The sequence below is a fragment of the Panulirus ornatus genome, chromosome 40 (genome assembly GCF_036320965.1).
Source record: "Panulirus ornatus isolate Po-2019 chromosome 40, ASM3632096v1, whole genome shotgun sequence".
Lineage (NCBI taxonomy): Eukaryota > Metazoa > Arthropoda > Malacostraca > Decapoda > Palinuridae > Panulirus > Panulirus ornatus.
The window spans coordinates 11,528,094-11,544,587 of record NC_092263.1 but is presented as its reverse complement, the minus strand read 5'-3'; the positions used below and the strand labels follow the sequence as shown (position 1 = coordinate 11,544,587).

The 16,494-nt window shown below is 38.4% G+C and overlaps 1 protein-coding gene across 2 annotated transcripts in view; it reads left to right on the top strand.

Moving 5' to 3' along the window:
- Positions 1–56: 56 nt before the first annotated feature.
- The window catches only part of Cul2 (cullin 2), a 29,112-nt gene continuing 12,674 nt past the window's right edge, over positions 57–16,494 (top strand). The window contains exons 1-7 of one of the 2 annotated variants that reach the window (XM_071685519.1): positions 57–139; positions 1,580–1,813; positions 3,872–3,966; positions 5,400–5,500; positions 7,485–7,675; positions 9,900–10,066; positions 13,774–14,005. In XM_071685519.1, the coding sequence (XP_071541620.1) occupies positions 1,589–1,813; positions 3,872–3,966; positions 5,400–5,500; positions 7,485–7,675; positions 9,900–10,066; positions 13,774–14,005 (1,011 nt within the window). In that variant the 5' untranslated portion in view covers positions 57–139; positions 1,580–1,588. Of the gene's footprint in view, positions 140–756; positions 873–1,579; positions 1,814–3,871; positions 3,967–5,399; positions 5,501–7,484; positions 7,676–9,899; positions 10,067–13,773; positions 14,006–16,494 lie in introns of those variants that run through there. The other variant, XM_071685520.1, reaches the window with a different exon arrangement.

The window sequence follows — 16,494 nt, the reverse complement described above, 5'->3', positions numbered from 1 at the left end:
ATGATAAACTCGAGGGAATATAATTTTTTTGTAGTGGAGGCCCCAGATCAGAAATTCCGTCAGAGACATAACGGTATTGCAAGACGACAGGCCACCAGAGAGGATTGTTTACATGCATTTTATTAACTAAATTGTCCAGGTATTGTGAGACTCGTGTTTTCCAGTTGGATGGACTGGATATCTTGCTCGGGAGGAGATGCCAGAGGTCCTGGGTGGATGGGAGGCGGCTGTTGGGGAGTACTGAGGCGGGAGGAGGTGGAGAGGCAGGGCTAGGCTGACCAAGGGATCAGCTGTTAGGGGTCCTGCCAGGGCCGCCCTGGCTATTGGCAGCGCCCTCCTGGCTATTGATAGGGCTCCTCCAGCCACTTTTAGGGTCACCTTGGCCACTGGTAGGGTCGTCCTTGTCACAGGTAGGGCTGTCCTGGCCAGTGGTAGGGCCGCCCTAGTCACTGCCAGGGGTTTTCGTCGACGTGTGTAGGGCAGCCCTGGACACTGGTAGTGCTGGCCCTGGACATTCATGGGTCCGCCCTAGCCAATGGTAGGGCCGTTCTACCCACTTTAAGGGGTTCCTGAACCAATTGGTAGGGCCTGTATGGCCTCTGGCAGGGCCACCGTGGCTACTGGCAGGGACCATCCCTGCTGCTAGTAGACTATTGTGGTCTGTGGAGGCTAGGCTATTAGGGGGATAGTCAGTAATAAGTACCTTAAGTGGTAGGAGAAGGGGCTTTAATCACATGTCTGGATTAGGATACCGTCTCAGTCACTCCTGAATTTCATTGATTTCATTTTGATGTGAAATTAAACTGTACGGAAATTAAAGCGAGGCTAAGGAAGCTGATTTTCAAGATAAGTCTTTTATCCCCTGATAACAGGTACGTGAAAGTGGGGAAGGGTACGATGATCAAAGATCATTTGGTGTTTGTGTTAACTTAGGTGAACGGTCTGTAAAAATTGGCAGACCTGATGAAAACCTCACGTAATTTCTTGAAGCAGCTTAGCTATAGCATAATCTTGAACTTAATAGTTGAAATATACTAGACATGCCCATGATTGAGCATTGTACCAACTGTATACTTACATAAACAGATGACAGACCAAGTTGTTCTTTCCACTGTCCAAACTAGTCGTAACCAGCCATTTTATATGGTTCCCACTTGTAGAATATACTGATGTTATATCTACTTCAAATTTCAGCTACAAAATGAAATTAGGTGAGATTTTCATGCGTTCATTTGAGTTTAGATCTTAGGAATTTTAAAAGAATCTACTGAGTGTTCTCACATGTGACAAATCAAGTTCACGAAGTAGTATTTATTGTCTTTGATTTCAGGTATGTTATTGATGGCCTGTCATTTATTAGTTCAGCTTACCAGTGTAGTCTCTTTTCATTTTCTTCACTTTATGTAGGATAGAATATTTTCTTTGTTCTGAAATGTTTTGCTGTAGAAATAGAATTAACACTGTTTCCTTTCCAGCCAGCAAAGTATTGTACTGTAAATGCTTTGTCCTTCAGTAGAAGAATGAAGGTTGTAGGTGAATTTTACCCCAAATTATCTGTATGATTTTTTTTCTTTTAAAGGCTGACAGGATGTCATTAAAGCCTCGTGCAGTAAATTTTGATGAAGTTTGGGGAGGCTTATTGGAGACAGTGCAGCAAGTAGTCACAATGGGATCCATCAAACGTACCATTTGGAATGAAAGATTCTCTGACGTCTACTCCCTCTGTGTGGCCTTCCCAGAGCCCCTTGCTGAGAGGCTATATACTGAAACAAAGAAATTGTTGGAAAATCATGTTCGAGAACTCTTCTCTAGGGTATGTTTTGGTGTGGGTTTAAAATGATTGTTTTACTGTGTTGTGATTATGGAATGTTATGAGTTTGCCTAATTGTTTCACTGTATTGTGATTATGGAATGTTATGAGTTTGCCTTATTATACATTCTAATTATCCTTGAATACCTCAGCACCTTGACTACACCCATCTCCTGATATCTCCCTGTTTTTGGCATTTTTTCAAACATTGCTTAATTAAGTTAGATTAAGTTGTGTGCACAGATTTATGATTCATCTTCATTTTTATCCTTATGCTGAGGGTAAATATAATAGGTAATCTCTCCATCTTTCATAAAAGTCTGTTATGATTAATTCTGTTTCATTGTATGGGGTAGATAAGGTACATAGAGGCATGAATCCTTTGTGGCAAATAGGTTTGGAAAACTGGGAATCTAAACCCAGCTGGGTGGAAAAGTGCTGGGACATCCAGTTCCCTGGGAAGGAAATGCTGTCCTTATAGAAATGCAATAGAATTTAGCAGAGCCACTGAGCTGAAACCAAAGCTTGAGACTTTTTTTTTTTTACATATATGTGATTTTTGCCTCTTTATCTCTGACCTGTAGCTGAGGATTGTGGAGATGAGACCTTTAGAATTTCTAGAATATCAAGCTTGATACACGTAAAGCAAAATTAAAAACTAAAGTAAGGGTGTGTCTAGGGATTCCTGGTTGAACTCATTCATGAGTTGAGAGCTAAGCGTTTATGATACAGATGATCTTCACAAATTTGATGAAAATTCAACATGATTAAGATTGGCTTATAGATGGAAAGACACATGACATGCTTCCATCATGAAACTGAAACTTAAGAATTATTAAATCATCAGTTTGAGAAGTCTCACAAAGCTTGAATAGAACTTAGTGTAATATGGCAAAGTTGTTGCACTAAAGCTAAATTCAGATGTTTACTTATTAGATGCACATGTAGCTCAGTCTTCAAGCTAGGCTTGAGGAAAAGTGAGGTGAGCACCGAATCTATGTTTGAACAAAATCCAGTGATTTAGAATATGACTGAAGCTGAAGTTCAAGACCCTTGTGTTAGAATGTGAATTAGGTATTGCTTTGAGTTGTTGGTGACAGACTTTTCTCGTATTTCCCAAAACAAATTTTGTGTCCCAATGCACTTGGGTCCCTGATGTGGCAGATGTCAGAGCAAGAGCAGTGAAGCCATGATTAGGGGGATAAGGAGATAGGTGAAGGAGGGACATCATTCTAGCCAATGACCTCATTTATATGGTTAGTATGTGAAGGTATCCTGGCAAGCAAATCAGTATTGGTCTAAAGGAAAGTCATTATAAGCTGTGCATGGATGACCGTTGAGCCCTCCCAAAGTATGAGAGCATTTCAAGTTGGTTATAGTGGGTATACATACCCTGTTGGAAATGGTAAAGATTAGATCGTGATTAGGAAACATTAAGGATGCAGAAATAGTGTATGTTGTGAGAGGGTTCAGAACTAGTAAAACACGACTGTGCTAGAGCAGTGGTGATCAGGAACTGTGATGCTTAATTAGTTAGCTGTTCCAGATCAGTAAGCATAGAAAAAGGGGCATCAATTTTATCATGTGGATACAATGCCTAATGGTAGGAAATCAGGTAAAGAGTATTACATAGTTTTAGGAAATGAGGGGAGGGAAGGAATATGTAAAATATAGATGCAAAGTACTAAGGGATAATGAGATTTTGAGCCAGCTATCTGCTTTGCTGTTTTGTAAATGATTCTGTTGCATCCAGCAACTTCCTTCATACAATGTTGATTTTTGCTTCCTCAAATAACACCCACTCTGCTTTATCTTATGCCTTCTTTAGGTCCTCGAGTCCTGCATACAACTTTTTTCTGTGCTCTTTCTGTTACCATCTTGAGAAAGTGAAAGTGATCTACACATCCTGTACCTACCCTTCCTCAGTGATTACATAATTATCCATGATTACATGTTTGCATGCCTGTCTATATGTGCATATGTCTCTATTCTTATAGAGCAACTTTGATGCAATCTTGTAAAGAAATAGTTGATTTGATGAAGTATGATTATTTTTTGCAGGTAAGCAAGCAGAGGGAAGAGAACTTATTAGCAGAGTACCACCGCTTCTGGCTGCAATTTAGTAAAGGCACGCAGTACCTCAACAACCTCTACTCGTAAGTTTAGGCCGCCATGCTGTCTTTCACACAAAGATTTATAATGATTATGGTCTTTGATATGTCACTGTGTAATTTCATGATATAAGTCCAGGAACGTTTGTGAGCCTAAGAGCTAACTGAAGATACATGTGCTTTAAAGGCTCTGTGTTTCAAGTGTGCTAGAAAAACAGCCCCTCTCAACCACATTATAGGAGTTAGCCACCATTACATCGTTTAAGCAAAGTTTCATCATGTTGGTAGTTATTGCACATCGATGAAACCCAGTGACCCCTCACCTCAACTGCTTGGACGCTATTTAGAAGCCTTTGTTCAGGTGCATGACTGTTGGTATCAACATGGATTGCTTCCAAGTTCACAGGGTAAAGCAGAACTAGTGTATAATTGCTTCATATTTTTGTAAAGTTCAGTCTTGCTTATTGATCTTATGCTCCGAGGTTTGCATATTGTGTGGCTTGCTGAATAACCAAATTTTAGGTATTTCTTAAGTGATATCCTTAGGTCTTCAGAAGACATGGATTTAACACCCAGCTCATTTCACTTTACCCTTACTTTGTGTAGGAGGGAAATGTATTCCTGGAGAAATGCATATACAATGAGACCACACAATAGATCTGATAGTAAATACTTGAACAATGAATATATTGTAGTGAAAAACATTTGCCAATTCAGGTTTCCCAGCAGCCATTTTTCTAATTTTTGTATGCATATGTCTGATTAAAGAGGTGGCTGATTTGTTACCTGCTGCATGGTATTCTTCCTCCTTGGGTATTTAATTTATTTCAGGTTAGCCAAGGCAGTGTATGTTTGCATCAGTAAATTTAAGGTTACTTATTTGACTGTAAGGCCTTCAGTAGCAAAGGGTTTGAGGAAGTGAAATTATTCTGTTTGAAAGATTAACTTCTTTATTCTTGGGCTCTTTGCTGTTTGTTGCTTAGATAGTCATAGGCATGTCTTGCTTTTCTTCCGATTATCCTGTACCGACAGAAGTCTTTTATATTTTGTATGTATAGTGGTAATGAGATTTTTCCTTAGCAACTTTACATTGAGAAGCAAATTCAGCTGCAAAAGTTTTTTTCTTGATCCATAGCCTGATACTTTATTCAGTGTGTATTGAATTTGTGAAGACTTCTATGAACTATCAAATATCCTTTTAATTTGTCAGTTTATTTTATTAGATTCTGTGCTGTTTTCTGATTTAGTCAACTTTCAGCAGGGATTCTCTGATCTACATCAAGTGGTTGTTATTTGATGCATCACACATAGTTGCAACTAGATATGTAATTTAACTATATTTAATTTGTTTATGTATTTTCTGTAAGGAATTTTAGATTAAGAAGATGTAATTTAACTGTTTATGATTTGTTTGTGTATTTTCTGTAAGGAATTTTAGATTAAGAAGCTTTTACTGGATGCATTTTGATCTTCTACAGATATTTAAATTCGCAACACATTCAGAAGCAAAGGTTTAGTGAAGCAGATCTTGCGTATGGCTCAATGCAGATGGATGTATCTGAACAACTTCTAGAAATAGGTAATTTTAACTGTTGTTCATTGCTTTTTTCATTGAAAGATGAATTTAGCGTTGATTTGCCATTAGTATATTTATTTAAATTTGCAAGTAAGATAAGATTTCTGTTAGAATCTAAGTTATTTGAAAAGCTGCCAGTACACTTTGAATTTTTTTCTGAATTGGTGCTGGATTTTTGGTGTGCAGTACATATAAGTTACAGTTCATATAGATAATTACTTGAGAAGATTGGAGGGTGATCTGATCACAACCTTCAAGTTTTAAAATAGATTGATGATGCAGACAATGACCAGTTCTTTGAGGATAGAGAAACCAGGGGACGTAACATGAAAGTATGCTAAAAACGTAAGAAGATATGTGAAGAAGTACTTTTTTAGCGTAAGAGTTGTGAAGGAAGAGAGTACGATGACTGGTTTATGCAGACAGCATATGTAGATTCTAAAAGTTGTATGATGGTAGAGAATGCTTGAGAGATGAGGCCCCATGAGTATAAAACCTTCCTCCCTGAAGCATATAAATAAGTTATTGAAACATGATTACAGACATCTGTATAACATGAGAGTAGTGGATGAACAGAATAAACCATATTTTTGAAATGTTGTATGTTTGTAGAGAAAGTTTAAGAGGTGGGAACCCATGAGTTTTGAACTCTGTCCCAGTACAATACACAGATGTAATTGATAATTATATGTAAGTTTCAAGAAATAGTGGAGGATTGGCCATTCAGCCAATACATGATGGGAAAAGTAATTATAGGGAAGAAAGATTTCAAGGCAAGCACCGTCCGAATGGTATCTAAAAACTATTGACATAGCGTTCTGTACATGGAGGAGGGAGCTAATTGATAGATACAGGTCCCTTGCATTGTCATTGCATGTAATAAAGGATGTATATAATTAATATGAATGACTATGTAGAGTCAAATAACCCACATAATGCAAAACACAGACTCAGAACTAGTAGATTGTGACTTGCACATTGATATGGCAATTATAGTGATCTTAGTACCATTTTAGGACAAAAGAATGATTTTTTACAGTCATTATGGTTTCATGAAAGTAATTATAGGTAAATTGCATATGAAGTACATGCATAGAGAATGAATGATTGGTAGATTGTTATATCTTTATTTTTTTTTACAAACATATAGAGAGTAACATTTAATCATACGAACTTTGTTGCCTTCATTGTTAAAACTCTGTCCCCCAAGAACTCTGTTTGCTCCCCTGCTGTTTCTTTTGCCTAGTTATTGATAGCAACATGAGATGCAACTACATATCTTCATTTGCAGATGACAACAGAAACATTATGGCTTTCTGATACAGCTACAAATTGTTTGTAGATGACAACAGAAGCATTATGGCATTGTAATCAACTAAAGACACTGAGAGCTTGTTGGCTCAACATTACAGCTCTACAAATATATAAGCTGTTCTCAGTTTAGCATATACTGTCTTGATAGAATTAAGTCTTTTAGACTAAAAGTGATATCTTTTTTCTTTTTTCCCCTTCACCTTTCTTTTCAGTCATCTGGTATATATTCCATTGCTTTATCTTTCTGTTTCCTTTAGTAATCTATGGCACCTTTTCCATGTTCACTTTGTCACTTGTTTATGTAGTTTAGATATATATTAGCCATGTGTCGTTCACTTGCATAAGAGTATATAGAATTCACTAAGAAGAAATTAAATATTCCCAACATTTATCATTTAATGTCATACACTACTGAGTTTACATTCATGTGCTTGAATTTAGTGCTCAGTACTCCCTTCCTAACACTAATGTAGTTTAGATATATATTAGCCATGTGTCGTTCACTTGCATAAGAGTATATAGAATTCACTAAGAAGAAATTAAATATTCCCAACATTTATCATTTAATGTCATACACTACTGAGTTTACATTCATGTGCTTGAATTTAGTGCTCAGTACTCCCTTCCTAACACTAATGACTTTTAAGATAACCCTCCAACTCTTTTTGTGTAGGTGAGCTTGGGTTAGAGATATGGCAGAGAGAGATGATCACTCCTCTACAGTCACGTCTAGTTGGTGTCTTACTCTCGGGGATTCAGCAAGACCGAATGGGAGCAACGACGGATGCCCCCACCTCCACTATTCGGGGTGTTATTCACTCCTTTGTTGATGTTAATATGTATAAAAAAAAGTCTACGTTACAGGTAAAGTCTTAGAATTATAGATTATTTCTTCTTAAGTTGGTTGCTCTTAATTTAGGATGCCTATTATATGTTTTTAGGTTGGTATGGTTTATTGAACTGTTTAGGAAAATTTACATATTGCTACATCGAGAAGTTAATACTGGTTATGTTTTGTCACCACAGCTCTTTTCAGTCTTCCATACCACTTTGCCCACCAAAACCTCTTCCTTTACCATTGCACCCTCGACCACCATCATTCGTCTTTTCCATCACTACCATTGTACTCCCATTACCTTATTCTTCACCACCCTTCCTGGCACATTCACCATCTTCATTACAAGCACTTTTCTCATCACTCTTTTGTCCTCGTCATCATCATCATCACTTTCCTGACAGCTGTTACCGAGTTCACCACTGTTTGTTGGAAGGCTGCTATTTCTCTCCAGCATGATCTCCGCTTTGGGCTCTCCATCAGGCTCCTGCAGCTGTGCTTCCTTAGCCTTGATTGCTTTGAGTAACATTCACTCCCTGTACTGGCACCACCATTACCAGTAGTATACCCACCACTGCCATTACCTCATCCTCCGGCAGCAACCCACCTACTACCATTACCTTCTCATCCTCCAGCAACATCCACACTTGTCCCATCCTTTTTCTTTTCTGCTGTGTGTTTACCAACGCAGGTACATTGTGTATGTTTCATATGTTACAAGCTTATTATGTGCTCTTGTACGGACTTATAAATCAAATGGTCTTTCAGAACAATGTGATTTCTAAAGGTTGATGCCATTCCATCTCTAGGATGAATCATGCTACATGAATGACTTCAGTTTTAGTATTCATATGTGAGAGCTCTAGATAGGGAAATCTCTTCTGTAATTCATGTTGCATCAGTGTTGGGGCTTTATTTGTTTAGTTACCTTGATCAGTAATATAGTTTCTTTTAAAAGAAATCTTATGAGGAGCTGCAGAAAATGTTTGGTTGAATTTCACAGATCTATTATCAGTCCTGCATACATTTCATCAACATATTCATTGAACATGGCCGAAATTGTTACTTTAAATGATGTGCAATTTAGATAGGAACTGTGTGTGAACAACTTCAGTACACACATCAAACATTTCTACAATTGTAGTGATATATAAGCTTTAAAAACCTAATGTGTATATTTTATTCTGCACTAAAAAAGATATGTATAAGTGATGAAAGCAAAACTAGGGAAAACGTTGAAGAGATGGAGCATGGTGGTGAGGTATGGTGGCTAGTGAACAAGCCTGTTTGTGGATGATACTGTATTGTTTGCTGAGAGTGATGAGGAACTGTATGACAATGTGTATTTTATGATGTGTGTAAGCATGAGTAATTAAAAGTAAATGTAAGTAGAAATAAAGTAATGGTGTTTGAAAGGAAGCAGAGTGAAAGTATAGATTTTGCAAAGCCCACTAGAGTGAGACCAGAAAGTCTACTAAACCAACCTTATGATGAGTAGGGGGGGAAGAAAAACTGGAAGAGGTGACAGAATTTATGTATTTGTGAGCTGCCTAGGATAAGTTTTGAGATATTAAAGGGGAGATAAGGGAGAGAGCAGTACAGGGTAGAAGAGTTAGTGAAATAATGAAGGGTAGAAGTGTAAGTATGGAAGTGAACAAATGATTAGGGAACAGCATAGTCCTCCTGACCCTGACCTATGCAGCCAAAACTTGAACATGGGGTGAGTCACAGAGGTCAAGAATCCAGGCTCTGAAAATGAGATATAAAATGAGCGTGTGGTATGACTAGATGAAATTAAGGAAATAATGAGGTGTATGAGACATTTGAAATGGCAGGAAATGTAAAGGGAATGAATTATGGAGTGGAAGAGTGCGTTAAATTTAATGATTTGAGGTGGTTTAGCCATGTGGAAAGAATACAAGATGGGAAGTTTACAAGGAGATTGCATGATAGTACGATTAAAGGGTTTGGTACAAGAGGAAGACCACCTGTGACATGGGGAAATAGAATGGAAGAGTTTTGGAGGGAGAGAAAGGGGAAGAATGCATGGAATGGTTTATGTTAGGGAGGCACATAAGGACAGGAAAGAGTGGAGACTCCTTGATGGGAGTTTCTAGATGGAATGGGCATCAGAAATATACCTATAGATAGATAGATTTACTTCAGGGAAAGAGGAATGGTGTTTGGTTGATAGAATGATAAATCGTTTTCTCTGATTGTAAGCAATTTGATATTTCTTTCTTTCTGTTTCAGCTATATGAAACAGTTTTTGAAGGGGAACTATTAAGGGAAACCGGTTCATTTTATCGGAAGGAAGCATCCTCCCAGCTTCAGGTGTGTAATGTGTCTCAGTATATGGAGCGTGTCATAGCTAGACTAGCTGAAGAGGAGCTGCGAGCAACCAAATTCCTTCCTCCAAGGTGAGACTCGTGTCATGTTCATAGTGATAATATAAATTATGTCTTTTCTAAATTTACTGTATTTGATTGATTTTGAAATACAAAGAGATTGTCAGGATATGAGTGATACTGTCACTGTGATTTTCATTAGAAAATATTACATTTTGAATGTAACACAAGCAAAGGTTTTCAGCTTAAGGCTTACAAAATATGGTTTACTTTTTTTTTTTTTTTTTTTTTTTTTTTTTTTTTTTTTTTTTTTTAATACTTTGTCGCTGTCTCCCGCGTTTGCGAGGTAGCGCAAGGAAACAGACGAAAGAAATGGCCCAACCCCCCCCCCCCCCATACACATGTACATACACTCGTCCACACACGCAAATATACATACCTACACAGCTTTCCATGGTTTACCCCAGACGCTTCACATGCCTTGCTTCAATCCACTGACAGCACGTCAACCCCTGTATACCACATGACTCCAATTCACTCTATTTCTTGCCCTCCTTTCACCCTCCTGCATGTTCAGGCCCCGATCACACAAAATCTTTTTCACTCCATCTTTCCACCTCCAATTTGGTCTCCCTCTTCTCCTCGTTCCCTCCACCTCCGACACATATATCCTCTTGGTCAATCTCTCCTCACTCATTCTCTCCATGTGCCCAAACCATTTCAAAACACCCTCTTCTGCTCTCTCAACCACGCTCTTTTTATTTCCACACATCTCTCTCACCATTACGTTACTTACTCGATCAAACCACCTCACACCACACATTGTCCTCAAACATCTCATTTCCAGCACATCCATCCTCCTGCGCACATCTCTATCCATAGCCCACGCCTCGCAACCATACAACATTGTTGGAACCACTATTCCCTCAAACATACCCATTTTTGCTTTCCGAGATAATGTTCTCGACTTCCACACATTTTTCAAGGCTCCCAAAATTTTCGCCCCCTCCCCCACCCTATGATCCACTTCCGCTTCCATGGTTCCATCCGCTGACAGATCCACTCCCAGATATCTAAAACACTTCACTTCCTCCAGTTTTTCTCCATTCAAACTCACCTCCCAATTGACTTGACCCTCACCCCTACTGTACCTAATAACCTTGCTCTTATTCACATGGTTTACTTATATCAACAAATTTAGAATATTATTCCCCTACAGACAGAGCCATATATGAAGAAGAATGTACAAAGAACTTGGAAAACAAAAGAAATGTTTACCTTTTATAATGATTAAGCTCATGTGTGGGATCATCATTTGAAAGTGGCAAACTCTGTGCTACACAAGGGAGGTCAACCTCTATATCATTTAACAAATGTTTTCAAAAGCTGACAGAGACTCTAGTTAATTTCATCCACTGACAAATTGATTAAAAAGGCCCACCTAGAAGCCACCTTTTTAACATCATAGGCTCTGGTAGACAGTCCAGGCTGAGCATGTAGTACTAGCTTCTTGACCCAACTGGATATATTCCTTACTGATCAGGGTTTTAAGGAGCTTGGATGAACAAGCAAGTGTTCTGTAATTTTTAGGAATATAAAGAAATCCCTTGAATATTGACTAAACAGAAAGAGCAATGTTTCCGTTGTGGAATTTTTTAGGATTGATAGGGTTCTTAAATTCGCCTTTCTCATCTTTTGATAGAGTTTTCCTTAAAGGCAAGTCATTTCTTCCTGATGGTACCTTCATGATTGTGAAAGGTGAGCAAGTTTGAAAAGAAGTAACCAGGCATTGCAGTATTTGATTAATCTTTACCCATAAAACTTGATTTCCAAATGTGCATAAATTCTCATGTGTAGGATCTTACTAAGATTTCTTTCCTATCGTAGGGTTTTAAGGAAATGAGTTTTTATGAAATGTTGTGGAGCTGCACTGCTCATAAAGTTATCAGATTTTCAGAGATCCAGGACCATTAATATCTCCACTTGGGCTGAAATGGGGAAGCTACAGGTTTCTTAGAGAATAAGGTCTCTGTAGTGTGTTTCATACAGGACTAAACATATTAGTATCAGATCCTACAGATAAGGTTTCTGCAAATCTTTTTTATATGAAAAGGAAATTTTTAAATGGTTTGATTTTTGTCATAGAAAAGATTAGGAAAGTCCTCCAAACATATAGCTTCAGTTATAACTGATTCTTTAGATTTTTCAGAGCAATTTTCGAAAACTTCCAAACTAATTGGTACAGTATTGTGTTTAGATGTAGGGTGAATATTATGAAAGGTAATTGCTGCAGCATTGTGTTTGGATGTAGTGATGAATATTATGAAAGGTGATCAGTTAAAGCATCCCCCATATTTTATTCTGTGGATTCATTTAAGAAAGTACAAAAGTGAAGATTCCAAAACCCAAAATTTTGATGCTGCATCCCTCCTAGATGGTGATTTGTTCTCTGAGAGACTCTGAGGAATCACATGTGAAGACTGGCAGAGCTGTAGCAACCCCTTTCACCAGGTCTGTTTAATGCAGTTTGAGATCACCAGAATTACTAAACATCAAACATCAACAGATTTGAGACTCATTTGTGTATCTTGTTCTTAGGATAAAGACAAATCTGAGCTCAATCATTCAAATCCAAAGCTGCCTTTGAGTTGAGATGATGAAAGTATGCCCTTTGAAGGCTGCTGTTTCCTGTATCATGTCAGAAGATAATCTTTGACCTTGACAGGGCATTCACGTAAACACTGTAGACTCCTTGCAGGAAAAAGGCTTGAAAAACTGTTCCTTTGGGGCCACTTAGGAAAGAATGCAATTCATCTCTAAAAGAGGAATTGTATGTTAATCACTGCATAACTGGGGTGTTCATTGTAAGTTGGATTCATCGTCCTGGTGTCATTTCGTTTTTACAAGAAATCACTAGGGAGCCAATACATCATTTCTGTTGATATGCCAACAATTTTGCTCCAGTGCAAGCCTCTGAAGGGCAATAGCCCAACCATAGTCTGATATATCTGTTTAAACTGAAAGTGGACCCACCAAAGCTCTACAGGCCTTAGGTCTCTGCTGGTTTTCTTTATTGGCCCTCAACTCAGAGTTTCACAAAAATCATAAGATATCTTGCCAGAGGTGGTCTCATTTTTCACTGAAAAGTATTGTTCTCCCAAAGGTTAGTTCTTTCAATGAGTGACTTCATCAGATTATTGCAGATCCCTCAAGATTAAACTTTTCCTGCTGGATTTTCCAATTGGCAGTGAGGCACTCCACTTTGACTTAGTACGGATTGTTTTTGTTTCTGAAGAGGTTATATCCTTGCTTACTGTAGGTAGAGAAAACTCACTTAGGAGCACCAGTTAATCCTAAACCAAATAGAATTCTGATCCATAATTATTTGAGATTTTTTTTGCATTTACAACCAACTTGCTTCTGGAAGACTTATAAGTCTAAATGATTTCACATACCACTTCTGTTTTTAACATTTTGTTGGGAAGATTAAACACTTAATTGCAAAAGCTCTTTCAGATGCTTATAGTCTATCCATAGGTGAGAAAGTCTGATATTTTTGTGTGTGTATGTGATATAGACCATCCTCAGTTCGTAGCTTTTTGCTATATTGTTAAAATCCAGTTGAATTTTATCATATTTTGATCACTAAATTTTGATGTGCTTTAGAGTAGCATATTTTGTGATTGACTTTAAAGCCATCTCTGCATGTACAGTTACTTACAGAAATAATTTCACTCACTTTTTTGTACTTTGAACTGATATGTATTTTGATGGTTTAGTTCACATCAGAAGGTGGTAAAAGAAGTCCAGGATCGGATGGTAGCTGATCACCTTTCTACTGTACATGCTGAGACAGGATCCATGGTTAGCTCAGAACGTACTAGAGACCTTTCCAACATGTATACTTTGTTGCGGCCTGTACCTAATGGATTGTCCCAACTTGTTCACCACCTTAAGGAACATATAAAACAGCAAGGTCTTCAAGCCGTAACCAGTCTTAAGGGAGATAATGTAAGTATTTTTTTGTGATAGGTGCTTTTTAATGTTATTAATACCATATAGTTATGTAGAATTAAGAGGACTTATTGATTACTGACATTCATTCATTGTACTGATGTCTTTTGAGTTTTGATATATAAGTTGAATGTCTCATGCAAAGGTATTTCCACATTACAAATTATATTTTCACTCATGTTAGATCTCATTTACCTCATCCACATTTTCTTGTATCATCATATTATCTAAACCTTAATTTCCTTTTTCCTTTGGGATTTTTTTTTCATGAGATCAGTTTTCTCTTGATCTCTCTATCTATTTTACTTTTTAACTAACATTTTTGCTTTTATTTATGATCCTATAAACTTTTTTATTCTGCAAGGCAGAGTGCCTTATGAGAAACTTCTTCCATATATTGCTATTGTAGCTTGTTCACATACTCTCCTCTGTTGATAAGATATGTTCTTCCTCTTACAGTGTACCATACCTGCAGCTTTTTAGCATATGGGCAAAGTGGTGGGGGAGTTAGATGTATGGATCTGGGAGCATGGGGTGGGTGTACATTATACTCGGGGATTGGGGAGTATGGGGTGTGAATCATTTGCTCTTGTGGCAAGCTCCAGAGAGAAACTTTGGAAGCTAGTAGGGAGAGTTTGCAAAATGAGAAAGCTAAGAGTAAATTTAAACAAAAGTAAGGTGACAGAGTGAAATAGGAGGGTGAGACAGGATTGTTTGAGTGTAAGTTTATATGAAGGAGGATCCAAATAAAGAAGATTACTATAGGTACCTAGGAGTAGATGTAATAGTGAATAAAACATTGGGTGCTGAAGTAAGTCATAGGTTGGAAGGAAGGGGGCTAAGGTCATTGGTTAAGTTGTGTGTGGCAGGAGAGGTCATGTCTTTAAGGGCAAAGATGGGGATGTTTGAAAGCAAAGTAGTCCTGACAATGCTGCATGGATGTGAGTCTTGAGTCTTGAATGTGAAAGAAAGTATAGTAGTCATGACAATACTGTCTGAATGTGAGGCCTGAGATTTGAATATGAAAGAAAGGAAGGGGGTGGATGTGTTTGAATTGGAATTCCTAGGATGTTATTTGGTGTGAGGTAGGTTGATCTTTAATCAGTAACAGTGCAAGAGAGATGTGTGGTGGTAAGTGAAGGTCCAACCAGGCTATGCTTTAATGGTTTGAACATGTTGAGCGATTGAATGAAGAAAGATTGATGAAGAGGTGCTGTGTCAGAAGTGGAGAAATCATAGAGGAGGAGGACACTGAAAAGGTGATGAAAAGATGGAGTGAAGGAGGTGCCCTAAGATAATGGGGCCTAACCATCCAGGAGAGTGAGTGGCATGCATGAGATAGAATTAATTGAATGGATGTGATATTGGTAGGGGAAGGGCTGTGGGGCATGGCTGTGGATGGTAGGCTATGGTCTTTATGCATTATACTTAATAGCAAGATAATGTATGTGTGCAGATGAAGCCACTGTTTGTTTGTTCCCTAATGATATCTTGCCGAGTGAGGAAAGGCCTTTTGGTATGAAAGAAATTAAGTTCATCTTGATTGATTGATTGATGAATTTAGATTTTTTGATGTATCTACATAGGTAATGTGTTTAGAGGAGAAAAGTGAAAATGAATAAATAGGGTACAGTAGGGTTGAGGGTCAAGTCAATTGGGAGGTGAGTTTGAATGGAGAAAAACTGGAGGAAGTGAAGTGTTTTAGATATCTGGGAGTGGATCTGGCAGCGGATGGAACCATGGAAGCGGAAGTGGATCATAGGGTGGGGGAGGGGGCGAAAATTCTGGGGGCCCTGAAGAATGTGTGGAAGTCGAGAACATTATCTCGGAAAGCAAAAATGGGTATGTTTGAAGGAATAGTGGTTCCAACAATGTTGTATGGTTGCGAGGCGTGGGCTATGGATAGAGTTGTGCGCAGGAGGATGGATGTGCTGGAAATGAGATGTTTGAGGACATTGTGTGGTGTGAGGTGGTTTGATCGAGTGAGTAACGTAAGGGTAAGAGAGATGTGTGGAAATAAAAAGAGCGTGGTTGAGAGAGCAGAAGAGGGTGTTTTGAAGTGGTTTGGGCACATGGAGAGAATGAGTGAGGAAAGATTGACCAAGAGGATATATGTGTCGGAGGTGGAGGGAACGAGGAGAAGAGGGAGACCAAATTGGAGGTGGAAAGATGGAGTGAAAAAGATTTTGTGTGATCGGGGCCTGAACATGCAGGAGGGTGAAAGGAGGGCAAGGAATAGAGTGAATTGGAGCGATGTGGTATACCGGGGTTGACGTGCTGTCAGTGGATTGAATCAAGGCATGTGAAGCGTCTAGGGTAAACCATGGAAAGCTGTGTAGGTATGTATATTTGCGTGTGTGGACGTATGTATATACATGTGTATGGGGGGGGTTGGGCCATTTCTTTCGTCTGTTTCCTTGCGCTACCTCGCAAACGCGGGAGACAGCGACAAAGTATAAAAAAAAAAAAAAAAAAAAAAAAAAATA